At 40.6% G+C, this 27,123-nt stretch overlaps 1 protein-coding gene across 1 annotated transcript in view; it reads right to left on the bottom strand.

Moving 5' to 3' along the window:
- The window catches only part of Aoah (acyloxyacyl hydrolase), a 182,822-nt gene that overhangs the window by 26,374 nt on the left and 129,325 nt on the right, over positions 1-27,123 (bottom strand). The window contains exons 13-15 of the mRNA XM_050142759.1: positions 23,133-23,215; positions 4,593-4,629; positions 3,672-3,746 (exon numbers count right to left, since the gene is read on the bottom strand). Of these exons, the coding sequence (XP_049998716.1) occupies positions 3,672-3,746; positions 4,593-4,629; positions 23,133-23,215 (195 nt within the window). The remainder of the gene's footprint in view (positions 1-3,671; positions 3,747-4,592; positions 4,630-23,132; positions 23,216-27,123) is intronic.

Raw genomic sequence — 27,123 nt, forward strand, 5'->3', positions numbered from 1 at the left:
GATACATATGACCTATCTAAGTTAAATCAAGTGAGACAGATTATTTAAACAGATCTATAACCAATACTATTGTAGCAATAGCAGGAAACCACCCCCAAAAGAAAAGTCCAAGATCCTTGAGGATCACCCATCAATACTTCTCAAATTATTCCACCAAATAGTAAAGGAAGACACTTCCAAACTCTTTTTATGAATCCATTACACCTTAGATAAGGCCTCTACAAAAAGAAAATAAAACTACAGCCCAATCCCCATGATTGATATAGATGGAAATATTCTCAACAAAATACTTGAAAACCAAACTCAAGAATACATCAAAGATGTGCTCACCATACTCAAGTTAGTTTCATTCCAGAGATGCATCGGTGGTTTGACAAATGCAAACCAATAAATGTAATAATTACATAACTTGTCAGCCTATGCTTTGAGGTTCTATTTCATCCCAGCTAGATGTCAGTGAGGTGATTTCTCAGAAAATTAGGAAACAACCTTTGACAAGACCCAGCAAACCACTTTTGGGTATATATCCAAAGGATGCTCAATTGTGCCACAAGGACATGTGCTCAACTATGTTCATAGCATCATTATTTGTCATAGCCAGAACCTGGAAACAACCTAAATGCCCCTTGACCGAAGGATGGATAAGGAAAATGTGATACATTTACACAATGGAGTACTACACAGCAGAAAAAAACTCAACATCTTGAATTTTGCAGGAAAATGGATGGAGCTAGAAAACATTATTTTGAGTGGGGTTACCCAGACACAGAAAGACAATTATCACATGTACTCACTCATAGATGAGTTTTAAACATAAAGCAAAGAAAACTAGCCTACAAACCACAATCCCAGAGAACTTAGACAACAATGAGGACACTAAGAGAGACTTACATAGATCTAATCTACATGGGAAGTAGAAAAAGACAAGATTTCCTGAGTAAATTGGGAGCATGGGGACCTTGGGGGAGGACTGAAGGGGGGAAGGAAGAGGCAGGAAGGGGAGCAGAGGAAAATGTAGAGCTCAATAACAATCAATAAAAAACTTCATCCAGAAAAAAATAATGCAATAATCAAGGATACAAATGACAATAGATGTTGGTAAAGATGTGGGAAGGAACTGTTATTTACTTTCTGTGGGTATGCAAAGAGGTCTGGTCACTGTGGAAATTGATATGGAGGCTTCTCAAAAAAAAATTAAACATAAAACTACCACAAGACACAACTTTACCATTTTTGGGCACACACCTAAAGGACTCAGTATACCACTACAGGGGTATTTGTACATGCTTGTCTCTTGATACTCTTTTCATAATAGCAAGGGAATAGGTTCCGCCTAAGTGTTTATTAGCTGAGAAATACAAACTGCTGCACATACACAGTGGGATTTTACTGACCGCCCAAAGTCTCTGCTGCTGTAGCTCACACACATTTGCTCTGTTTCAGGAGTGTTGAACTTTAGTGGCACATTAAAGAGTCTTAAGGACAGTAATGGATAAGCCTAAGGCCACTGAGTCACTTTAGGTAATTAGTGGAAATGCTGGGCTCCTCTACACTGCCCTTCTTCCCAAATTCCTGAGGCTTAAAGTTGTCTTCCAGTCAGGACCTTCTTTCACGTATCAAGTTCTTACTGAGTAGCCACATGCAGTCAGAGAACTGAGAGAGACACGTGGCTGCATTACCTCAATAAGAGTTAGCAACATAATTTAAAAAAAAAATGAAGAAAGAGACAAATCAGATTCCTGAAACTTGTTCCTGGACAGAGCCATTTTGCAACCCTCTGGCTTGGGCATTGGATGGAACCCTTCGCCCACTATGGGTTATCTACTCCACCTCGATGTTCTGTCATCTGTTTTTATTTTTCTAACCTCTCCACAGGACATCACAAAGTGGACACTGCAGGGACATGCCCCACTGCCAGCTCTGTTCCTTCATCCAAATGCTCACTGCGTCTCTGTCCAGATAGATCCCTGGTAGGAGAGAGGCTGGCGTGAGCCTCTAGCTGGTGTGTTTGATTTTTAGCTCTTTGGAAAAAAGAAAGAAGGAGTGGGTTGGAGAGACTCAGGATGGGGAGCGCGTTCTCAGTGATTCTGGCCTTTGATAGGACAGCTTTTCTTCAGGCACTCTATCCAGTTGTTTGCTTTCTATACTCAGGGGACCCTGAGCCAGGGACTGGAGGGACATTATCTGGCTGGAGCAGAGCTTGTTCTCTTTGGCAGTGGAGGTTGGAAGTCACATCTCTGTTTCTCTGTCGTGAGCCCCAGTGGTCTTTTGTTGCCGTTGGATCCCAGAGCCTGGCCTAATACTTGGCCCATTGGTGGTGTTCAACACATGCTTTAAGACAGTGAATGAATAATAGAACATAAAGAAGACCAGAGTGAGCCAGGGAGAGAAGACAAACTTTAATTAGAAATCCTGCCACTCCTGGCTTTGCTATTCAATGGCAGGCGAACAAATTTCTTTACTTTGTGGGCCACAGTTTCCTCGTTTCTAATAAGCCAGCAGTCACACTTGCCTCTCTGGGTTGCTGCGGGATGAAATGATACAGAAAGGAGCACAGACCTTGGACCAGGAACGGGCCTTCAGGGCTATGCACTCTTATTGGAAAGTCCTGGATGGCTCATCACAGAGACAGGGACCTGGGTCCTCAGAATGTAGCTTTGGGGTCCTGGAGGGACCTAAGTATGAATTGGCCCATGAGCAACAATGGATCATGGGGTGGCATGTCCTCCTCCCACCCTTGAACTTTTGTCTGCACTTCATTTAGGGTTCTATGGGAGCAAATGAGCTTTAATCCCATTGGGCTTTGCTCCCATCACAGGCTTGGGAGGCCCAGGAAACGGGTAGAACACGGGGAAGATAAGCATTGAGCTGAGCAGGGAGCCTCCAGCTGGTTAGTAGGTTCTGCTGCCTTGAGCATGTCTTTTACCCCTTCTAGGCTTGTCTTTCACGTTTTCCTAAGGTACTGGGCAGATGGCCACTGGGAGCTGCTCCATATCCTGTCTCACCTTTGGCTTACTTTTTAACCACAACCACAGGGTAGATGCCCACATGCAGCTTACTTTTAGGGGTGTACTTAGATTTTGATACATCTCTTCAAACGCTGAGGGGGGATTAACCCTAATGGTGTAGTGTAGTAAAGGCTTTTTTTTTTTTTTTTTTTTTTTTTTTTTTTTTTTTTTTTACTGTGGGCTATCAGAATAAATGGGATTGAGTACGAGTTACATGCAGTTTCTTCGCCAAATGCAGGTCTATTCTGTTCTTCTGCAGAAGAATGTCAGCATATGAGCGTGGCATGTGTTCCTGTGGGATGACTGGGCTTCTACTGTATGCTATTGCCAATGTTGTGGATTCTAAGTCTTGGATCCTGGTGAAGCGTATTTCCTGTGGTATAATCCACAGTTGCTCCTGGTGTTCCTTGTTATGACGTCAGAACTCAGAGCTAATGGACCAGCTTCATTTCTTTCCACAGGGAGCTTTTCTCACAGGTTGTTCCTTCCTACTGGTGCCACATATCCAGGCTTTCCTTCTGAGATAAGCTTATTTGACACCTGCACACTGTGGCAGAGTAGACTGGGGTGGGGAGTGGAGGACGGGGGGAAGCTAGAGCCGAATCTCAACTGAGCAGGCCCAGTATCGTCTTAGCGTTGTTGGCATCTTTCTCAATGACTTACCCATTACAGACATCGTTTCCAATCATGGCATAAATCACGATGGCCGGTTGGTCCAATGCCTGGTTCCTAGACAAGCTGAGAAAGCACGGAGTCTGAGCAGCATGGTCACCAGCTACACAGGCTGAGCCTGGGAGAATGTCCCACAGTTGTGGTAACCACCCACGAAAAACCAACCAGCTTTTCTGACTTTCTTTAACTTCAGCAAAGCTAGTCAGCCCTGTTCTCCTCTATAATCTCAATTCAACTTACCATTAGGAAATGGCATATCAATCATAATATTGAAGAGTAGGCTAAAATTTCAGCTGAACAGACTCACCGTTATCTTCTTAGCATCGTTCAAACATTACTATAAATAAGGGCAGGTGAGTTATTCATACCCAGTTTCATAGGACATCCCAGAGCTGTGGGGCCCACTTAATTCACAGAGGTAGGGCTGCCTGAGGCTTCTGTTTACGATACTACAAACAGCCTTGCATCTGAATTTTCATTCCCAAATAAAACCCAAAATATTAGCTTGCCAGGCATGGTGTCTCAGCACCTGGGAAGCTATGGAAGGAGAATTACACAAGTTTGAGATGAGTCTGGGTGGCTCTGTCTCAAAATTAGAAACAAAAAATAAAAAAAGATAGGTTTCATATTTATAAAGCCAGACTATGATATAATCAATGTGTTTTTGCAGTTTCGTCTTCAGAGTTGAATTTTATTCAGTTGATATTCATTTTATAGTCCATTGAGAACATAAATGAACCAATCACTTTCCAAGATACTGGCCCAAGAAAAGAAGACCCAGTGGTGCAGATAGCAACTAACCAACTATTGATACTCAGAAGAAATGATATTGGGGTAATAAATGAGAATTTTCCTTCCTTTCAAGATAAGTTAACCATATTTAAAAGTTTCTTAAATGTATCTTCCACTTACCTTTCTATGAAATTCTTCAGATTTCTAGAAGATGCACCTGTAGAATTACAATTAAGAAAATCTCTGTTAAATTTAAATGACAGTGCTGATGTCAGCTGAGTTCACACGGGTGATGTCATTGTTCAGCCACGGGAGGCTGTCCACACCACACTGCTGATGGCAACTGCTTGTTTCTGGAGATTTTCCGTAGTGTTTTATCTTGGCTATCACTTTCAGGGGTTCCTGCTTACTGGGCATTGTACTAGCATAAGCCAAAGGCCTTTGGATGGGGGTTGTCATAGACGAGTAAATGATTTAGTAGATGTAAGGGGAAAGTATGTATCTGTCTCCAGAGACAAGGTATTCCCAAAACTAAGGATCGGTGAGACAGACAATAATTCTCTGGGAGAGACAGCTTCCTGGGAACCCCCATTTAAGGTTCTGTTATTCAGAACACTGAGTTCCGTTGGAAGAGACTCTCTCTGAATAGTAAGTTGCTCTCTGCTGTCTTCAGCCTGCAGCTGCCCGGTGCTCCTGGTATCCTACAGGGCTCACAGGTCTGCTGGACCTTTTGTTCACTTCCACCCCAGCTCTCCTAATCTCTCATTTTTAGAATAATAACGGATGGAGAAGTGTTATTATCATTCTCTGATGTTTTTCATTTTTAAATTTTTATCTATCTATTATGTATACAATGTTCCACCTATATATATGCACGCAGGCCAGAAGAAGGCACTAGATCTCATTATAGATGGTTGTGAGCTACCATGTAGTTGCTGGGAATTGAACTCAAGACCTCTGAAAGAACGACCAGTTCTCTTAACCTCTGAGCCATCTCTCCAGCCCCTTGATAGTTTTCTTAATAATAAACAGAAACCAACAAAAGCACAGACTTTTGTTGTTCTAAAATTATAGGACCGGGTCCAGCCAGCCTCAAGTCCGTTTGGGAATTTGATGTGCAGAGAACCCACAGACCTTAGAAAAACAGAGTAAAGAGTTGTCACAACTTATTAGATGGGGTGTCCTTCCTTATAGGCAATATCTCCTATGTCTTTCTTGACTACTCTGGACCAGGATTGAGGACCAATTGTAAGTAATTGCAGTAGATTTAAAGGAGCAGTCGCAGCTGGGGGTGATGGTTATTTGTAATATATCAGCATCCTGGAGGCTGAAGATGCGGAGCTCAAGTCCAGCCTGGCCTATATAGTAAGATCCTGTCTCAAAGCAATAACAAACAAACAAAACACAAAACAAGTAACCCCAAACAGGATGCAAGGAACCACTTATTCATTACCTAATGCCTGATTTTTTCCATGTACCGAATCCTCTCTGCTGCAAAGTCCTTGTGTTTCCCACCCTTCCCCCCCCCCCATGGACATCTCAGTTTTATAAAGTCACCTAGGTAATTAATATCTCTCCCACTCTCTTCTTTCCTAGTCTTCATTCTTTAATTTAACTCTATTCGTTCTACTAGTCTTCTGTCAGACTCGGCACCACATCTTTCTCCCTCCCAGTCTCTAGTGTCCTCTTCTGTAGGAGTCTCCGCAGCTTCTGAGGGTTGATGTATCTGCCGCTGGAGAAACTACTACAGCAGTGACAGCCGGCAGGGAATAAGCAGCAAGGACAGAGCCTTAGCCTGTGGGACATGGCAGAAAAAGGCAGATATCTGAAGAAGTTACACCTTTTGTACTTTGTGATTTTAGTTTCGCAGAAAAGACAAAGTTTTGCCCTGGAATAGAGAACTTTTATTATTCACTAATGTGGTCTAGTGGAGAACCTTCATGTCCCCTGGTAAGAGTAGAAGAGTCCATACAGGCCTTTAAAAGCGGATCTGTGGTGTCCTTTAACTAGGGTGTATCTATAACAAGAAGAGAAGGTCTCATGACCTCAGCATCAGTTAGCCCTCCCTAGCTGAATTTCAACACATGGTCCCACTGGGCTGGTACTGACCATATCACCAAGTACCTCACATCCTATGTATTCTCTCAATTTAGAAATTAACTTTCGTGATATTCTAAGTGAATCTGTTACTTTCAGTGCCTGACAATAGGCCCCTAGTTTCTTTCCTGGAAAGAGAAGGAGAACATTTAAATATAACTAGAATAAGTCTTCAAAAATTAAATCATGCTGGGTGGTGGTGGTGGTGCACGTCTTTAATCCCACCACTCGGGAGCCGGGGGCAGGCGGATCTCTGTGAGTTTGAGGCCAGCCTGAGCTACAAGAGCTAGTTCCAGGACAGGCTCCCAAAGCTACAGAGAAACCCTGTCTTGAAAAACAAACAAAAAATTAAATCATTACTTTTAGCAAAACATACTGAGTATTTACTATGTCAGGTGTTGTGATTGATTCTGAGTATAGAACAGAGACTAGAAAATACACAATCTTGTTCTTTGGAAGCCCAATGTTACTAAACAAGCTATGGTCATAAAGTGTTGGGGATTCAGAAAGTCCCGAGGGTGGAAACTTAACTGTTTACTGAGGTCCTAAAATAGGAACACATTAATTGGTCCACAATGCTCTGTATGCAGTTCTCAGAAACAGTTACAGCTAAGTGCTGTGTTAGCTGTGACTATCTGCAGTCAACAGAGCAGATCTGAGGTTTTCGAGTTCTGGAGTTTGCATAATTTTGGAGACTCTCCTTAAGGGCAAGAACATAAACACAAAACATCCAGACATTGGGCCGAAAATATAGCGCAGACACAGGAGCCCAGACCAACTGTGGTTAAAATGTTGGAATTTGCAACTTTTATACATAAGTATGGTCAGCAATCAAGTGAGGGGACCCCAAGTTTCAGCAGCATTAGATTCAAAATCTGCCTTTTGACATCCTTTATGTCACGTTACTAGCTCTTGGTCAGGCTGCCAAATTCATAGATAAGGCCCAGAAATGGGAAGAGAAATGCATCTGATCTCTAGTAAGGATAGCCATCATTGTAATGGCTGTTCCTTATAAACAGCAGGGATTTAAAGTGCGTTATTTTAGCTGTTCTATAAGAACCCATGGGGAGGATTAGGAAATACATTTTAGTTTATTAACCACAAATACATTCAAACAAAATACGCAACATCTTCAAACCATGTGCAGGACTTCAAGCTCAGATGCCCACAGAGCCTACAGGTGCAGTGCTGTTGAACCCACCCTATAAAGAGCAGCCATTACTCAGTCCTGATGAATTTGTGTGGTCCATGTCGTTAGACTTGTCTTCAAAATGGAAAAGGGATACCTGGGACTTTTTGCCAAAAATCTCCTGATTTTTTTAGACATTAGCCATGAATCCGGTGATTGTAAAATATTCTTCATTTTATGATACAAACTCCACACAGGTTAGGTTTTAAACAATTCAATCGTTGAGAGACCCACAAGGAAACACTGTATGTCAAAGACAAGATGTTGGGTCTGGAAAGATAGCTCAGTGGTTAAGGGCACTGGCTTCACTTACAGAAGACCCAGGTTTGGTTCCCAGCTCATAAATAGCAGCTCACAACCATCTTTAACTCCAGTGTTCAAGGGGATCTGATGCCTCTTCTGGCCTCTACAGGCACCAGGCACAAATGGTGCGGAGACACATATGCAGGCAAATACTTCCACACACATAAAATAAAAGTTTTTTTTTTAAAAAAAAGCTCCACATGAATATATTATTTCTCTGATTTTGTGTGATGGTGTATACCTTTCTTATATGTGCAGAAACATTTGGATTTCCATTTCTAGAGAATTTTTATGATTTTGCCCATTTTTGTTTGCACTTACATATAGTATATTATGTATGTATCTATAAATATATGTATAAATATGTAATCACAGTATGCATACATACACATAAGTGGTTATCTGAAAGAAAATGGCTTCCAAAGATAGTGGCACTATTAGAACGTGTGGCCTTGTTGGAGAACGTGTGATATTGTAAGAGGAAGTGTGTCACTGTAGAGGCAGGCTTTGAGGTTTCATATATGGTCAAGCCACTCCCAGTGAGACAGTACATTTCCCATAGCCTTTGGATTAAGATTTAGGACTCTCAGATCTAGCACTGTATCTGCCTGCATGCTGCCGTGTCCTACCATGATGATAATGGACTCAACCTCTGAAACTATGAGCTGCCACCTCAATTTAAATGTCTTCCTTTATAAGAGTTGCTGTGGTCATGGTGTCTCTTCACAGCAATAGAAACCCTAATTAAGACAACGTATGGGTTTTATATCTGTAGCAGAGTAAATATTCATGTTGCCCCCCCCTTCCAAAAAAAGGATGTATCATGTACAGAACAAAATGCAGCTATGGGCCTTGTGTGTTCTGCCCCTGTCTGAGCCCTCTTATATACAGGATGATAGCGGATCTACTTGTTTTGAAAAGCTTTATCCCCCTTCATTTTCTGTTTGTGTAATATAACAGCAGACACTACTTATCAAAAACATTTAAGATTAAAATAAGGATCTTTCTTTCTTTTGTTTCTGACAATATGGTCTCCACTTCCATTCTCCATGTGTGCCTGTGTGAGTGAGCAAACACAGGGTCTAACATCAGAAAACAAAAGGGAAGGATTGAGGAAAGCCTTTCTTCTGTATCTTATTCATCACCCCGTGCCTTCTTTGCATGCCCTTTCTTCATCTATGAAGAGGTTACATTTTATGCCATCAAATACAAATCTTCATCCTTTTTTCTCATGCATAGCATTTATTGTATTCTATTTGACTTCTGATTACATTTTCTTAATTAGTGTAAGTCTTTATTTAATTTTTTGTTTATTTTATGTGTGTGGAAGTATGTTTTTCAAGGGTAGGAATTCTTCCTAAAGCAAAAAAAAAAAAAAAAAAAAACCCACTTGATAGCTGCATCAAATGACATACCTGGTCTCTATCAATCAGCTGCAACCATTACTGTGTTTATATTTCCTTTCTGGTCTGTCAATTCTGCCTCATGTATTTTGATGTTCTGTTTGAATGTAATTGGCCCCCATAATTCTGTAGGGAATGCCACTTGTTAGAGTGGGTATGGCATTATTGGAGGAAGTGTACCCCTGTGGGGGTGGGCTTTGAGTTTTCCTACACTCGGGATACCACCCAGTGTCTCAATTGACTTCCTTTTGCCTACAAGATGTAGGGACACTCAGCTACTGCTCCAGCACCATACCTGCCTGCACACCAGCATGCGCTCTGTCACGATGATAATGAACTCACCTTCTGTAAAGAGCCATACCAATTAAAAGTTTTCTTTATAAGTGTTGCCATGGTCATGGTATCTCTTCACAGCAATAAAAACCATAACGAAGATATATATGTAATAGTATTATAGCCTCTCAGTGAATTAATCTTTTTATTGTTAAGATATTCATCTTGGCCACTATAATTTCTTTGAAGTCCAGCTTTCTGACAATCCTATGGTCACTGCAGCTTACTTTGATTAGTACTAGCATGGTGTGTCTTTCCCCACCACTTAGCTCATTCACTTCCCTGTATTTGAAGTGAATTTCTTGTAGACAGTCTCCAGTTTTGTGGGTTATTTTTATTAGGTTTGGTCTTTTGTGCCGGGGCTGAACCCAGAATCTTATACCCACTAAGCATACACTCTGCCATTGAGATACAAGTCTAGCCTAGAGTTGGTGCTTTTAATTTACTCTTTTTATTTTTTAGACAGCATTAAAATAATCTGTTTCAATGTGATATTTTATATTCCAGTCTATTCTAATATTATTTGTTAAAAGATTATGTTCATTCAATGTAATCATTGATACATTTAAATTTTGATCTACCATTTTGTTATTTATTTTATTTTTGTTTTATCCTTTTATTCCTCTGTATTTTAGTTTGTTTAAATTTTGTTTTATTGTTTTAGATAAGGTCTTATTATGTAACCCAAGATAGTCTAAAACTCCAGATCCTTTTCCTTCTAATTCCTGAGTTCTGGGATTATAGATAGGTGTCATTATTCCTGACAAAAATTTTGCTAGTATTCTGTTTGAAAGTCTTGGTGGTTCTTTAGGGGTTGGGGATGCTGTTCTTACTGCTGGATCTTTCTCTGGAGATAAGTTACAGAAAATAATCCCATAGATGTCAGTCCCTCATGGGGGTGCCTCATGTGCTGGTTACACCCAAAGAGCCTAAAAGTTTTCTGATGAACATGATTTACCATATATTGCTGTGACACTTGCTATGAGTTCCCCAAGCATGCGGTTCATGGGGGGTCTTGGGCCGCCGAGACACCCATAAAACAGGGGTCTTTTTTAATATGGCATCCTGTGGCTGTTCCAGTATGATGCAGAATTCTAGCACTATAAGGTTTTCTAGATGTTTCCTTTCAGTGAGGCGTCCACCGCCTTTTGTCCAAACATGTCCTCGTTTCCTGCTCTTTTGTGTATGGTGTACATGTGTGAGGTGTGTCTGTGTGTGCTAGCGTGGAGGCCAGAGGAAGATACTGATGGTTTCCCTCTGCCGTTCTGTGCCAATCGCCTTGAGACAAAGTATCTCACTGAACTGAACCTTGGCCATTTGCACTTGTCTGCCTGACCAACAAGCTCTTGGGATCCATGCGAATCTTCTCTGAATGCTGGGATTACAGGAACAAGCAATCATGTCTAGATTTTACATGAGTGCTTGGGTTTTGAGCATAGGCATTTATGCTTACAGAGCAAATCCTGTTACCTACTGAAGCATCTCCTTAGTCCCCTCCTGTGCTTTAAAATAGCCACCGCTGAAAGCACAGTGCTGATTTTCTGAGCCTGCCTTAAGCCGTGGCTGCTGCCATCTGTTGCCTTTGCTCCCTCTTGCTGCGAATGGGAGCTCCCCAAACCACCCAATTGTTCTTGAATGGACTCTGGTCTTTCCCTACAGTTTTGTGGGGTTTCCCATTTCTCTTTGCTTTGAAAGCTAGAGCTATTCAGGGACCATTTCCCTCTTATGATAGTGTTATCTAGTTTTCTCTGGTTTATTTCATGGGTATCCTAGCAGACTATGCTTGCATATCATCTGACAATTTCTTTTCTCCACATAAACTCAGTTTCAAATGATGTAGATTTTTCTTACACGTCTATAATTCATCAAGCATTTTCAGAAGAAAGAGTTGTTGAGAAAATAAGATTTTTTACATATCTTCTCTTCTAAAAATGTTTGTTTGCAATAAACAGAAGTCTTGAGACTAAGATATTGATCTTGGGCCCCAGATCCCAGGCATTTAACAACTGTTTGTTGTGACAGTTCCTGACAGTGTTTCCACTACTGGGAATACCTCATATCACAAATGTTTCTGTCACAAGCAAGACAAATTCCCTAAAAATGTTTGGATAGGGTAAAATATGCTTCCAATTGTGACTGGACTCTACCTCCCAGTGCCACATCTTCACAAGCACCTTTCTCCTGTGTTGCTAGAAGTTGAGCTCTGCTTCTCCCCAAAGCCATTGCCTCCAGCCCCAACCCTCCCTGCTCAGCACCTCCTTTCACCATTTGGATTCTGCTTAAATCTTAACTTTGTTGTGACATCTTCTACTTCTTCAGAGTTAAGGGTCTCTCACTTCTGAAGGTTGTAACTTACTTTTGCCCCAATAACAGTGACGGAACTGTGATTCCTTTCTTGTTTGTTTCTTTCCTGTTTGGTCATGACCTCCATGAAGGTGAGGCCTTTACCATGCTCATCTTTCCTCATCTTTCTATTTCTAGAACTCATTGTAAAATTGAAGAGCAAGACAATGAAGATGGGAAGGCAAAGCACCTCCATGCTTACATAAACCCCAAGATCATTTAAGCTGTCTGTAGAGAGAGCAGATAGCTTTCCAGTTGATGCCTTTTATCTAAAGCTCTAAACAAAACAGATTATTGAAAGGAGATGCCCTACAACTTCAGCACACTGACAAGTACATTCATTTAAAGCAAAGTATTTGCAATGCAGGTGTGCCGATCCTAGCTTAGTGAAGGAGAATTCTTCACATGGTTGCTGTCAAAAGCCCTGCTCCTACCTGTACAGGTTTGTCTTAGTTTCTTTTTTGTTGAGGTGATAAAATACTCTGACAAAAGCAACTTTGGGGAGAAGGATTTGCTTTAGTTCACAATTCAAAGCATAGCTCATCATGCTAGATAAGGTAGCAAGAGCTTAAAGTCACACTACATCCATAATCAAGAGCAGAGAGAAAATGAATTCATGCATGCTATACAAACCAGGATCCCCTGTCTAGGGAATGGTGTCACCCATAATTCCAATGAATGGAATGAAGACATACCCCAATCCTGGACATGACCAGAGGCCTATCTCCCAGGTGATTCTAGATTTTGTCAAGTTGGCAATTAATATTAATTGTCACAAGGTTGTATGAATAAATCCAAAGAAATAGTTCCAGTTGGATAAAAGCATCTCCATTGTTTAAAGATTTTTTTTGAATTCTAAACTCTTACAAGTATTAAATATGGTGAAAAGTTAATACATAGCAAGAGAGAGATTAGTTCATCTATAATGATATGTGTCATATTGTAATTTTTCTCTTAAAAGTTCCTATTATTGCCGGATGGTGGCGCCACATGCTTTTAATCCCAGCACTCTGGAAGTAGAGGCAGGCAGATCCTTGTGAGTTCAAGGCCAGCATGGTCTACAAGAGGTAGATCTAAGACAGGCTCCAAAAACTACAGGAACACCCTGTCTCGAAAAAAAAGTTTCTATTAATATTAAATATTGTATCTTAGAGATACATTGCATAATTAAGAGAAAAAAATTTGATCTGTAGGCATTGAGTGGTTCTGTGTCATTTTGTTTTCAATTGGAGTATTTAAGAGCTGCATACCAAAGATTCTATTGCTGTGGCCACACTCTCTCAGGCTCCCCAAACAGAAATGGCCTAGATGTTCTGCTATAAATAATCTCTGCCATCTCCTTTCAAGGTTTTGTGTTGTGATCAAATGCTCAGCTCAGTAGTGGTGCTCCCCACATACTTCCTGGAGCCCTATTTCAGTGTGACACTGGCGACATCAGAGCTTCCCTCCAGGGCTGTTCTTGAGGCTTTTGAAGGTATTACAGACATTTTCATTCTGAAACAATTGCTAAAATAATATAAAAATGTAACAATATAAAATAATATAAAAATAGGACAAAGATCTTTACAGATTCTTTACATAGATTTTTCTAAATATACGCACCTGTAATAATTATAATGATCAAACACAAAACCAACATGAGTACAATGCTGTTGTCTAATCTAAATACATAACTTAAATGTCACTGATGACTGCTTCCTGGTCTTGGTCTAATTCACTGTATGTGGCTCTTAGGCCTCTTTAGTCTGGACAGGTTGCTTTGTCTCTGCCTTTATGACCTTGACAAATTTGAATGCTATTGGCCAATTCTTTTAAAGTGGCTTTTAGTTTGGGTTTGTCTTAACATTTCCTCATGACTAAACTCGGGTTATGCAATTATTTTGGCAAAAATACAATACCGGAAGCTCAGTTAGTTTAAGGTCCCAAACCTATTTTGTTCCAGAATAGAGATCATGGGATGTCTAAAAATAAGGAGCCCTGGCGTGTGCAACTGAGTTCAGCTTAGTCTGCAGTATTATTTTTTATAGTTCAATTATAGTTTGTCTCTTTCTTCTTTTTGATTTTATTCTTTCCCAAGGAGACTAAGGGACCTGGCTCAGAAGTGTTGCGTTAAGGTATCTAATGCTGACAACCCAAGACAGAAAGATGACAGTTGTCAGGCCACCGTCTAGAAAGGGAACAGTGTGGCATGGCTGAAAATGTGACCTTGAGTAGGAAACAGGCATGGTTAAAAGTCTGTCACTGAAGAGGTAATGAATCATGATACGTTATGTAACTTCTCTTAGCCCTGTTTTCCTCATCTGCAGACAGAGTGTTGCTTTGTGGATTCACTGAGGACAAAGTATGTAGTTTTGAGCTAGTACTAGATATTTATCAGGATGTGTGCATGTAACAAAGTCACACCCAAACACCAGCCTCTAAGGATGGCCTGAACAGTTGATCCCAGACTAATGGGCTCAGGTTCTGGGTAAAACATGATTATCCAGGCTATGGGAAGAACTGGTCCTGGTCTCCATTGTGTGCAGCATGTTCCGTGTTGTGTTTCTGGGTCTAGAATCAGCCTTCATAGTGCTCTTGCTCACTGTGGAAGCACAGTCTTTCTGTTAGATATGTCTTATCACAAGGTGACTGTTCTGCCTTTTCTTATTAGAACGTGCCCATCCAAAGCCACTGCCCACTTCTGCTGGCCACTCTGTGGTATCCAGGTGAAGAAAAACATCTTTCCTATGCTCAGCTGATATAGGGTCTCATAATAATAAACTGACCAAAGATGGAGTCACAAGAGAAAATAAAGAGATGTTTGTTATCATGTGCTTTCCTCATGCGCAGGCTGAGCGCTCAGAGATGAGCACGCTGAAAGGCTGGCTGGAACTTGGACTTATATATCTTCTTAGACTATAGATAGAGAGATTTGGGATTTTGTTTTAGGAGAAAAAGTTATAGGAAGGTGACTGGGAGAGACACAGTAAGCAGAGGTCCTTGCTCTGCTTTGTCATGAGCCAGTCTTAGATACTATGGTGGGAGAAGATTGAAACTAGAATGGCTGCAGAGACAGAGAGCTGATCTACCTGTGATGGAGCATAGGGCGCTCCACAGTGTACTGTCCTAGGGACCAGTTCCTTAGCTCCGACTGAGGACAGCAGACACAGTGCCACAACTGCGCATCTGCCAAGAGGAAAAGGAAGATGGATTTTTTTTTCTTTTTTAAAGCATAAATCCCCTTGAGTTTTAAGTGTCAGTGACAAATAAGATTGAAACATGAGTTTCTGGGTGGGCGATGCTTGCCAAGGTAAAGGGATCATGAATCAGAGGTGAGCCAGGGCTGCTTAGTGAGACCCCATCTCTGAAAAACAAAACAAACAAAAAATAACAACCCCCAAGTAAAAAACAAAAACAAAAACAAGAATGTATTTTGAAAAACAGAACATTCTAATTTATAATTTCAGAATCTTAGAATGTGGATGAAGTTGAGATTAGTCTCATTGAATGCCCTAACTTTGCAGATAAAAATGGGGGCTTAAATTGAAGAAGTGACTCATTACAAAATTAGATGACGATGGGTTAGGACTGAGGTCAAATCATCTATCAATCTGCATCACACAAAGGCCTTGTTAAGTCTTCTGGATTTGCTTCCGAGAATGGTGTTCAAACATTAGAGTTAATGAAGGCCAGGAGATCATTGCTTTAAATTTAGGGTTTACCTCTGCCCTGGATTTTCTCTGGAGGGGAGAGGAGAGTGTGTTGTCTTGTGTGTGGTTTATAGACATGGTCCTGTGACCTATACTGATGGACACCTTATCTGATGGTGATGTGTCCTTGGAAGCAGGAGTAACAGCTCACTGTTGCCAGCTGTTCAATCTGAGGGTGTTTTGTCAGAGACAGCTCCCCAGGGAAAGCCAGGATGTAGACTAATCCCACAGAGAAGAATTTCAAGATGGTCAGTATTAAGAAAAAAATGGATATTGTTGTTGTTTTATTTAAGAAAAGGACAGAAGTGCACACCCAAAAGTAGATCCAGGTGTCTGTGAGAGAGTGGTGCTAAATGTCCTAAAAAATGCCGAAACAGTATATGTGACCCTTGAAGTTACATTGTTCGAAGTATAGAATGGCTATTTGAATAGAAAAGACTAAGTAAAAACATCTTGAGATACTTATTCTTAGCTAATGATTTTTTTTTAATTTTAAAATAAAAATGTTTATTTTTTGTTTTTACATCTCAATGTTTTCCTCCTTCCCCTCCTCAGAGCTGGGATGGGGAGGGACTTCTCCTTCACTGTTTCTCTTCAGACACAGGCAAGCCTCCTTAATAATTTCTCTTTAATAAGGTAAATTATAAAGTAGTTAGTGAGGTGTCCCTGTACAGGTTTATAGAAAGGAGTGCTAATATATAAAAACGTAAGTCAGGAAGGTCTAAGAAATTCTTAGGGTTCATAGGTCACACGAAGTCAATACACATGTTTTGACTGACAATGTGGCTCATAATTTGTGTGTGTGTGTATGTGTGTGTGTGTGTGTGTGTGTGTGTGTGAGTGAGAGAGAGAGAGAGAGAGAGAGAGAGAGAGAGAGAGAGAGAGAGAGAAGACAGAGTTTCCTCAATAGGTCTTGACTGTTAGCCAGTCAGACAGTCACACCAGAGACACCTGGTCTCTCTCCTGTGTCCTGTTCCTCTCATTTTCCCTGTATTTCACCTCAAGGACAGTGGTGTGTCAGGGGAACACCGTTCAGTGGCCACTCAATGGCTGCTGAGCTGTCCCCATCACCTAGCTGCCAAGGACAGTTTCTCATTCTATGGGAAATCACCTCTGTTGCCTCTCACCCCCACCCTATTCATCTGAACGCAGGGCCTCCTTCCTCATACTCTCTGAGGAATTCTCCCTTCTATAGATGGACTTTTCTTTGGGCTGCCAGCCCCCCAAAATGGGGGATATTGTAGACTATTCCTTTACACTCTGTGAAGATGTTTAGTAAACCAAATAAACCACACCACTCTTTACCTTTCCTGCTCTAGACTCCCGTCTCTAGACTGTTTACCCAGTCTTCCCAGCACTTTCTTTTTCCTAAGTACATTTTATCTTAACCTTTTTCTGGTGTGTGTGTGTGTGTGTGTGTGTTGTGTGTAAGTAGGTGTGTCCTACCGTGTGTGTGGAGATCTCTGCTTCCACTGTTGGTTCCTGGGACTGAACTGAGATTATCAGGCTCCCATGCCAAGTGCTTATGTTGATGACCCTAGTCCGGGTTTCCCAGGCTGGCCTGACTATTGCCTTTTCCTCTAGCTTCTCTAGGTCTCTTCCACTCTCTCCCATTCTCCTAAGAGGGAGGAACAGGCCAAGTGAAGTTTGTTCAGTGTGGAGCTTGTGGTGTTGGCAGAGAACATGAGAGGGGCATGACCAAATTAGTTTTGCAGCAAGGATCTCAGTGGGTGTGGGAGGCAGGTGAAGCTGCAAAAGCACACTTTGGCAGTTACAGTCCTCAGTAGCTAATCTAGGCTCTTCCCAGGTATTCTGCCCTCCACTTTGTCTGTAGTGGGTGCCCAGGGAGGGAGCCCCCTTCACTCTGTGGTGCGAAGCTTTATCCCACGACAAAACGTGCCTTAAATATTTTAGCATTTCTGCAAACAAAACCTTCCAATCCAAGTGTTTACACAAAAGTTTTGCTAGATTTGCAAAACAAAATGAGGAAGATGGTCAGTGCAAAGAGTATGTAAAATCTAGCTGAGCTTGTAAAATCTCGCTTGGCATTCATAGCGGGGTCCAGGAGCATCCCATAAACTCACGTCTTTTCCTCTGTGGCCTGTGAGCTATAGTAGTAGGCAATTGAGGGTCAGGACTAGGGTTTGTTTTGTAAGGCAATGGAGTCTTATTTATTTCAGAAGGTGGCTTATGGATTTTTATTTACTTAAAATTATGCTTTATATCACCCCCATTAGTCCCTGCTAATTGCCAAATTGCTCTGTGTTTTTCTAAGTCTGCCTAGTTTAGATGCTTCATAGAAGACTCTGCTTTGAGGTTCATTTTGTTGTTGGGTTAGACAGGGTTTTCTTCTCCCTAAAGGGGGAATAGTGTTCAGTTGCAATTATACATCACATTTTCTCTATCCATTTCCATGTTGGTGGACATTTAGCCTTGTTCCACATCTTGACTGTTACGGATGGTGATGTAACACCAGCATCTCTTTGAAATCCTGCTCTTAATTATCTCAGATAAATATTTATATGTGGGATTGATCAATCATACAGTAATTCAAGTTTTCATATTTAGAGGAATTATCATGCTACCTTCTAAAATAGATAGAAGATTCTACATTTTCTCCAATAATACATGATTCTAATTTCTTCATGTCCTAGCCAATACTTGTCATCAGATTTTTTTGACAATGGTCATCTTAGCAAGTATGAGGTGTTATCTCAGAATGGTTCCTGTCGTTGATATTAAAACAGTAAGTCACAACTGCTTTGGCATTCTAAGACCCTTGGAAAACATAGATATTTACAGCATAATTCATAACAATAGCAAAATTACAGTTCTGAAGTAGCAATGAAATTAATGTTATGGTTGGGGGTCATCACAACAAGAGGAAATGTATTTAAGGGCTGCAGCACTGAGAATGCTGAGAACCACTGTGTTAAAGGAAAGAAATGATGGTATTTTAGTTGTCAAAGCCCACTATCCATGCTGTAGTCCTCCTTAAAGGTTAAAATTAACTTGAGTGCTTTCAGGTTAAAGAAAAAGTATTGGATAGGCAAGTCCCTGCTTAGCGATGCTAACTAAGGTCAATGTTAAACTTTTGTCATGGATCTCACAAGCCTTCTGATTCCTGTCCATCTGGGAGCTAGACTTAAAGCAGTGACCCAACCCTAAGCCCATGAATGCTCCACTTCAGCACGGACAAAGAACCTGTGTGAAGGAGCAGTTGGCTCTCTTGGGTGTGGGTGATGGCATGACATCAGACAAGGAGACAGAGGGCCAGATCTACTTTCTGCATCCTCCCTGAGTCCTGATGACTAATGAACACCCAGGTTTGAAGAGTGGACTATTGTAGCACGGGTATGGCAGGTGGTTTGGGATACCACAGTTTCCATGACAGCCTCCACAGCTGGGTACCAATTACCTCCCTGATGGTTTAGTCTTTGAGAGATGGGCTCTTTACTGAAAACAGAGTGACATCTCAAGCTCAATTCTCCTCCAGTTTATGAAGTGTCAGCCCTCAGCACGATCCTGAGCTCAAGCAGCGAAGGCTGTTCCCCAGCCCCACCCCTGGCCTCACGATGCTCTGGGACCCAGTGCTTATTTCTCCAGTCTGACTCCAGTGCCTGCAGAATGCTGAGGAATAACTCTTTCTTCCGAGCCCTGGCAGGGTGCAATCTAAGGTCTTCCCACCCCAAGGACTCCTTTTCTTGTCTGGCTCATCTCTCTATTCTGAACCTTAGCTCCTGTTCTCAGTCTTAGACTTGCCATTGTTATTTTCTGTCATTTCTCGATCCTCTTCCCCTCTGAGTCTCTTCTTCATAGAGGGAGCCACTTCTGTTTCCAGGTTCATCTGCTGCCCCACTGCATCGCTGTTCCCTCCTGCCTGTCACTGTCTGTAGGGACCTGAGTGCCTATTTCAAGCATTGCTATCCCATCTCTGAGAAGCCCAGCTCTTATCACTGATATGTATCTTTTACATTTATTTGCTATGTTTGTTTGAGAATCTTTGACATTGAAAATGGGACTGATTTAAAACTACTGAATAAAGAATAGTACAGATGATGCTGGGAGCACCTGTTTCAGCGGTGTGCTGCTGATGGATGTTTAGGAAACTGTGTTTCTTGATCCTCCTGTGCTTACCTCTCCACACCAAACCCCGTGGCACTCAAATATGCTTATAGTATCTCTTTTATGTATGGTGGCCTGTCTGGGTCAAAAAGGCCCAAGGCTTTATGACGTTTGCACAGTAATAACATGGCGGGAGGCTAGGGTTGCAGACGTCAAGCCAAGTCCTTACTCCTACCACAGGGACGACTTTGAGTGTGATGTCTGTGCAAGAAAGAATGGAGTGAAGATGACCCATTCAAGCTAGCTTGTCATCCAGGCCATCCCAAGTAAGATTCTAGTATCACTTCCCGGGTCTAGTCCCATTCTATCCTTCAAGGAAAGATTTTGTAAGGTAACCAAAGGTGGATCTGCTCTTCCTTCCCTGGATCTCATTTCCCATCTCTGACAGGTAAGGCAAACGACGAGTCAACACACAGCACTATGACCCTGCCCCTTCTGGTGCATTGACCACCTCTGTCCCTGTCTGTTTCAGAAGGTCGGAGTTAAAAGGGCCATTGCAGACCATCTCCCTTTCTGATTATGAGAAGATAGGGTGGGTCTGCTACTTCCTAAGCCTCATATCACAGCATTATTCCCAGAATCATAGTGACCCCCGCATTCACGCTCTAAAAGGCTCTGTACGCATTGGCAGACACTGAAAGGATCTTTTTATATGACAGCCAAGATGAAAATAGGAGCTGTTTCTTTAATTTTTACTATACAATTTAAAAGAAACTCTTTAATATTCTATTCAACTGTTTCTTCCCCCTTTTTATCTTTCTTGCTGGTTCTGAAAAGTAAATGCAGCCATAAATATGCAGAATGTGGAAAACTGACTTTTCCTATATCTAATAAAAACCTCGGGGAGTAATTGAAATAACTTGGTGTGGGCAGTCAGGTTACATGCTGCATAATATCAAAAGAAAATGCACAGCAAGGAAAAGCAACAGAACATTAGAAGAGGAGCTGGAGAATAAAACCAGGACTTTAGATAACAGGTGACTATAGGAAACTAAAAATACCCTTTTAGAATTCTGTTCTTAGAAGATCTGATGAGAAGCGTTATTCAAAGAAGCAATAATGTTAGACAAGGTGAACATTTGTATAATTCTGAGGATTGCAAATGGAAGAAAGAGAAATCTCTCCAGCTCCTATTCACTGGACTGACGGAAGCGGAGGCATTGCACTGACTTCACGTGCATTTCTTTGTGATGACTCCCTCCTCTCACCTCCCTTTGCCTTTTGCTGCGGACAGCCTGGATTTTAAAGAAATGTATGTTGATAAGACAGCAGAACGCACAAGGAGAACCGGCTACTCTTTGTTGCCAGGGACACTCTGGAGTATCTCTCTCTCTGGTCTTCATGGTTTTTAGAAAAGATCATCAGATTTGGGGTGGGAAAGTAATGTGATGTTGACACATCTGGGTCTTGAGAAAGAGAGGAATGTTGACTCTGAAGTCACACACACACACACACACACACACACAGGACAATTGTACTGTGCATGTCTGGAGAGTCTGACTGCTTATCACTGTAAGAACCAAAGTTTACCTGTGAGCCCCACTTGCCCAAGGATGACAAGGTAGCTTCCTGGAATGTAGTGATTGGAAATAACAAGACACACGATTTCACTCCTAAACAAGTTTGTCTGAACCAACTATACCGGATGTGCGTGATCACATGTAGACAGGAGGCACATAGGCAGGGAATATATCAGGATGTATGCTTGCCCTTGATTGGACCTGATGGAAAATGCAGTAAATTATGGGTTTTGTATTTTTAAACTTCTGTAAAATGTGGCTCATGGTCCTTCTCTAAGAACCAGGGGTGGGCCTGGCCAGAGTCCATCTTCCTAGCCAGTATTTAATTACAGTTTGCTTCAAATTTGGATAAGAATTGTATAAATATTTTCTCTCTTATAGATTTTGGGATTAACAACCACCCTGCCTTAACTGCATGCCTTTATCCCATTATTCTTTCTATATTCGATTTCTTTCTAGGCTTTTTGTTTTATTTAAAAAAAATAGAACTTTTCAGAAAACTAGAGTTGGAAGGAAGAAAACAGTAATTATTCAAAATTTCTCAAACAGCAGTCTTCGGGCATGTTCTACCAATCTTTCTTCTTAGATACAGTGTTTTCCCATTTATTTTTAAAATGTGGTAAAAATTGAACTATAATATCCAATTTCATGGTACAATTTTCTTTTTATCTTTTCAGTTTAAAAACCAGACTATTAGACATAATTTTTTAAAAATGCAAAATATACCATAGAAATGAGTTTCTGCTTTTTCCCAGACTGTATTGGAAGCAGTGTAGAAAGCTTCATACCTTCCCCATTCTGAGAAGAATGTTTTCACATGTTGGGTAATTAAGTTGAGTGCTGTAGTCAATGAGTACATTGTAAGTTTTCTTCCCCATCTCTAACATAGCACCCCCAGAGTGATGGCAATCAATGCTATCTTAGTTCTGAGGAAATATAATAATACTTGCTGACAGTGTTTATTGTGGAACAGATTTACTGAATGTATATATATATATATATATATATATACACACACTGAAATATGTTTTTCGGCATTTGGTGGGAGCTCAGTAAATGCCAGCTACTATTAAGCAGTTAAAACATCTTTGTTATTCTTAGAAAAGTAGTATATTCATTTCATGTAGAATACTTATTTTAGCAAATACATCATTTGTAGATAACACAGTGAGTTAACATTGTGCTTCTTGGACACATTCTCCACATCTTTCTCCAATGAGAGGTGGTAACTCATGGCATTTTAGCTAGGCTGTGGCTTATTAAGTAAGGGTATTATGGACATCGTGAAGCGGTATGCCACCTCTTAGTCCATGTGGAGAGTAGAGAGTAAAGCTTAAAACTCAGCACTCTGAGGAAATGTGGGAGAATGCTTGACTGGGCAGAGCAGAGCTTTTGCCGTGACCTTGATTTGCCCTTGCTTAACTAAGGCTCAATTAGCTCACACTTCTTGAGCTGTATATCCCTGCATTTGGCTGAGAATTACTAGAACTATCTTCACTGTTTGGTGACTGATCTGACCTTCATATTCTCTTGTCTTCAACCTGTTCTTTTGTGTTTGCAAATGGCTGAAAGACCAAAAAACTGAGGTCAGAGAGGCCAGTGTTGGCAGAAGGGAGGCTCACTGTGTTCAGGCTGTCTAATGCTAAGTTTTGTGATACTCCCCAAATAAAGGCAATTCTTAGAGGTGCTTTGTGAAGGTACGAGTGACAGCTACGCACCATTTCTCGAGATACTCTGGTAGTCCCTGTGATTACAATGGTTTCTTTTCCTCAAACGATGGTAAATGGATTTTTCTTCAATTCTGAAACAAACACATAAGCATATATTTCATATTAAGATACTCCACGGCATTCAAAGGAGCATGCTTCTGTGGTGATTTTAGAAGAACAATAAAAACGGACTCAGCAAATTCAAGCATCACTGACGCAGCGAATGTATTGTTTACACTGTGAATGTACTGACACAAGGCACACCTGTATGGGAAGGGTGTTGATGACATCAAAATTTTGCTTTCATATGGAGCCTGGCAAGGCCACACCTTTCTAGTCTTTCTACCAAGAGTTGCTGCAATTTCTTCAGCAGTCATTGGTCTTTACCATTCTGTTATTTAAAAATGGAGCAATTTTCTTTCTTGGCTGCTGCAAGGCTGTGGAAGCAGCTTATACCTGGAGGTCTGCTCTTTTCTATACATGTGTGTGTGTTGCAGAGCTTGTGGGAGCCCTTGTGTGCACATGAAATGACGACTCTATTCCCTGCTTCCCTTGTGCCCACACTGTCTGTCACCAGTGCCTCGATGATGCAACAGAGCTAGAAGTGTACAGTGGCAATTTCTAGTAACCTTTGTCAATGGACACCTGCAAGGTAACTCTCGCTCTTTCTTTCTTTATTCCCTACCTCCATTCTGCTGCTCAGAATAGGAATATCACAGTCTTGGACTGTGGAGTCAAAGATCCATCTTGAAAAGGTAGAGGGGTGAGCTGGGGGAGCCTGTTTCCCCAGGAAGCCTGGGTGGAGCTGAGCTTCAATACCAGTCCTAGACTGCATGTCTCTGAGCTTTTCTGTGTGAGGAAAGTAAACTCATGATTTATTTTCAAGCCATATGTTAAGTCTCTCTAACTGGGAGCTAAATCTAATATTAATGGACACATGGCTTGGAGACAAATTTGACACCAGTATTGGGTTATAATTATAGACATTTCAAGCAATTTTCTTGGCTCCCTTTTGTACTATCTTTGACTTTCTATTTTATTTTGCCAAGATTTTAATTTAATTTGAACATAATTTAATGTTATGTTGCCTGTACTTTTATAGACTTTCTAAAATTCTTCTTGAAACAAGACTATATAAACTAATGAATGATAATTTAACTGATAAATATTCGATTACTCTTAAAAATGCATCTTCATTTTCATAAATTCATATTTAACAGCCTTATATACAATCACCCTTTATTTTCAATCATTATGGAAATTATATTCATTGTATTACACTCCTTGACAACTGCCTCAGATCCTTCAGAAATGTAAGTATGAATCATGTTTGGGCTTTCAGGATGCATTGGAAGTATCACTTGGGAAGACCTACAAACAATACTACTTGAACTACTCAAAGAAAGGAAGGGAGGAAGGAAGGAAGAAAAAAAGAAAGGAAAAACAGAATGAGCAGTCTCAAACTCTTATGAAGCCAGTTTTATACTAACACACACACACACACACACACAAACAGATAAAGACACTGCCTCATCTCCCATAAAAAATCAAAACAAAACAAAAAACAAAGAACAACAGTAACAAAAATCAATCACTACCACCACCACCACCAGCAGCAACAACAAAAAACTCAAAACAACAACAACAGAAAGCCCTCTCCAAATTACAGGTCAATATCTCTGATGAACATTTATTAAACAATGCTCAAGAGAAACTTGCACAAACATATATCAGATAAAACATGACCAAGCCAGTTTTATCCTGGAGTTGCAGGGATGGTTCAACATACTAAAATCATTAAATGTAATAAACTTCAAAGTGGACAGAAAGACAAAAAGCATATGATCATCTCAACAGCTGTAGAAAAAGCCTTTGACATGTCGGTGGTGGTGGCACATGCCTTTAATCTCAGCACTCGGGAGGCAGAGGCAGGCAGATCTCTGTGGGTTCGAGGCCAGCCTGGTCTACAAGAGTTAGTTCCAGGACAAGCTCCAAAAGCTATAGAGAAATCCTGTCTCAAAAACCAAAAAATAAAAAATATTTAGATTAATATCAGACAGAGATCTAATTTCCAAAATATATAAAGAACTCAAGAAATTTGTCACCAAAAGAACACATAATCCAATTAAAAAAAATGGAGTACAGACCTAAACAGAGAACTCTCAACAGAGGAATCTAAAATGGCTGAATGACACTTAAGGAAATGTTCAACATCCATAGTCATCAGAGAAATGCAAATCAAAACAATTCTGAGATTCCATCTTATACCTGTAAGAATGGACAAGATCAAAAACACTGATGACAACTTATGCAGGAGAGGCTGTGGAGAGAAGGGAACACTTCTGCATTCATGGTGGGAATGCAAGCTGGTACAACACCTTTGGATGTCAGTGTGGTGATCTCTCAGAAAATCAGGAAACAACCTTCCTCAAGACCCAGTAATACCACTTTTGGGTATATATCAAAAGGATGTTCAATCGTGCCACAAGGACATGTGCTCAACTATGTTCATAGCAGCATTGTTTGCCATAGCCAAAACCTGGAAACAACCTAAATGCCCCTCGACCAAAGAATGGATAAGGAAAATGTGGTACATTTACACAATGGAGTACTATACAACAGAAAAAAATAGCGACATCTTGAATTTTGCAGGAAAATTGATGGAGCTAGAAAACATTATTTTGAGTGAGGTAACCCAGACACAGAAAGACAATTATAACATGTACTCACTCATAGGTGTTTTTTTAAACATAAAGCAAAGAAAGCCAGCCTACAAACCACAATTCTAGAGAACTTAGACAACAATGAGGACCCTAAGAGAGATTTACATAGATCTAATCTACGTGGGAAGTAGAAAAAGACAAGATCTCCTGAGTAAATTGGGAGCATGGGGACCTTGGGGCAGGATTGGAGGGGGGAGGGGAGAGCTCAAGAAACAGGAAAAAAAAAAAAAAAAGAAAAAGCCTTTGACAAAATCCAATATGTCTTCACGATAAGAATCCTAGAGAGAGTAGGACTGGAGGGAAATATTCTTCAACATAGCAAAAGATATATGTGACAAGCCTATAGCCAATATCATCCTTAATGGCGAAACACTCAAGCAATCTCACTGAAATCAGAAAACAGACAGCTGTTCACTATGCTGGACGTTTTCAATATTGTCCTCAAAGCACTAGCTGGAGCAAAAGAACAAGTGAAGAAAATTCAAGGAATGCAAGTGGAAGAAGTCACACTGTCCCCCTCTTAGATGACATGATATTCCTAAGAAATCACAAAAATTTTACCAGAAAGGTTCTACAAAATGTACCCATTTTCTTAACCTAGTAAGGCACAGAATTCACTTACACAAATCAACAGTTTTTCTATACCAACAACAAATGTACAGAGAATGAGATCATGGACTTGGTTTAATCACAATACCCTCATATATCTAGGAATGAACCTAATGAGGAAGGCAAAAGACCTCTCCAATGACGACTTTAATTATCTGATAAGGATGGAGAAAGACACTAGAAAATGGAAAGACATCCTATGCTCAGGGATTGGTAGAATTAATATTGTGGAAATTACCATTCTACCAAAGTTCATTTATAAATTCAATGAAATGCCAATAAAAATCCCAATTTCATTTTTCATAGAAAGAGAAAAAAATCTGTACTAAAATTTATTTGGAATCATAAAAGACAACAGATAGCAAAAATCATCCCGAGTCAAAGGAATGATGCTACAGGGTTTCCAATTCTATATCTCAAGATACATTACAGTGCCTTTATTAACAAAACAAAACAAGAAACAATATGGTACTGGCACCAAAGCAGACATATAGACAATGAGGCAAAAATAAAAGATCTAAACAAGAGTATGCATAACTGCAGGTTCTTAATATGGAGAAAAGACGGCATCTTCAGAAAATTGTGATGGGAAAGATGGATGTCCACATGACAAGAATGAAATCAGACCCATATCTATCACCTTGTATAAAAAAAAACAACACCAAATA

Source organism: Alexandromys fortis, unplaced genomic scaffold (genome assembly GCF_014885135.2).
Source record: "Alexandromys fortis isolate MF-2015 unplaced genomic scaffold, M_Fortis_MF-2015_v1.1 scaffold_5, whole genome shotgun sequence".
Classification (NCBI taxonomy): domain Eukaryota; kingdom Metazoa; phylum Chordata; class Mammalia; order Rodentia; family Cricetidae; genus Alexandromys; species Alexandromys fortis.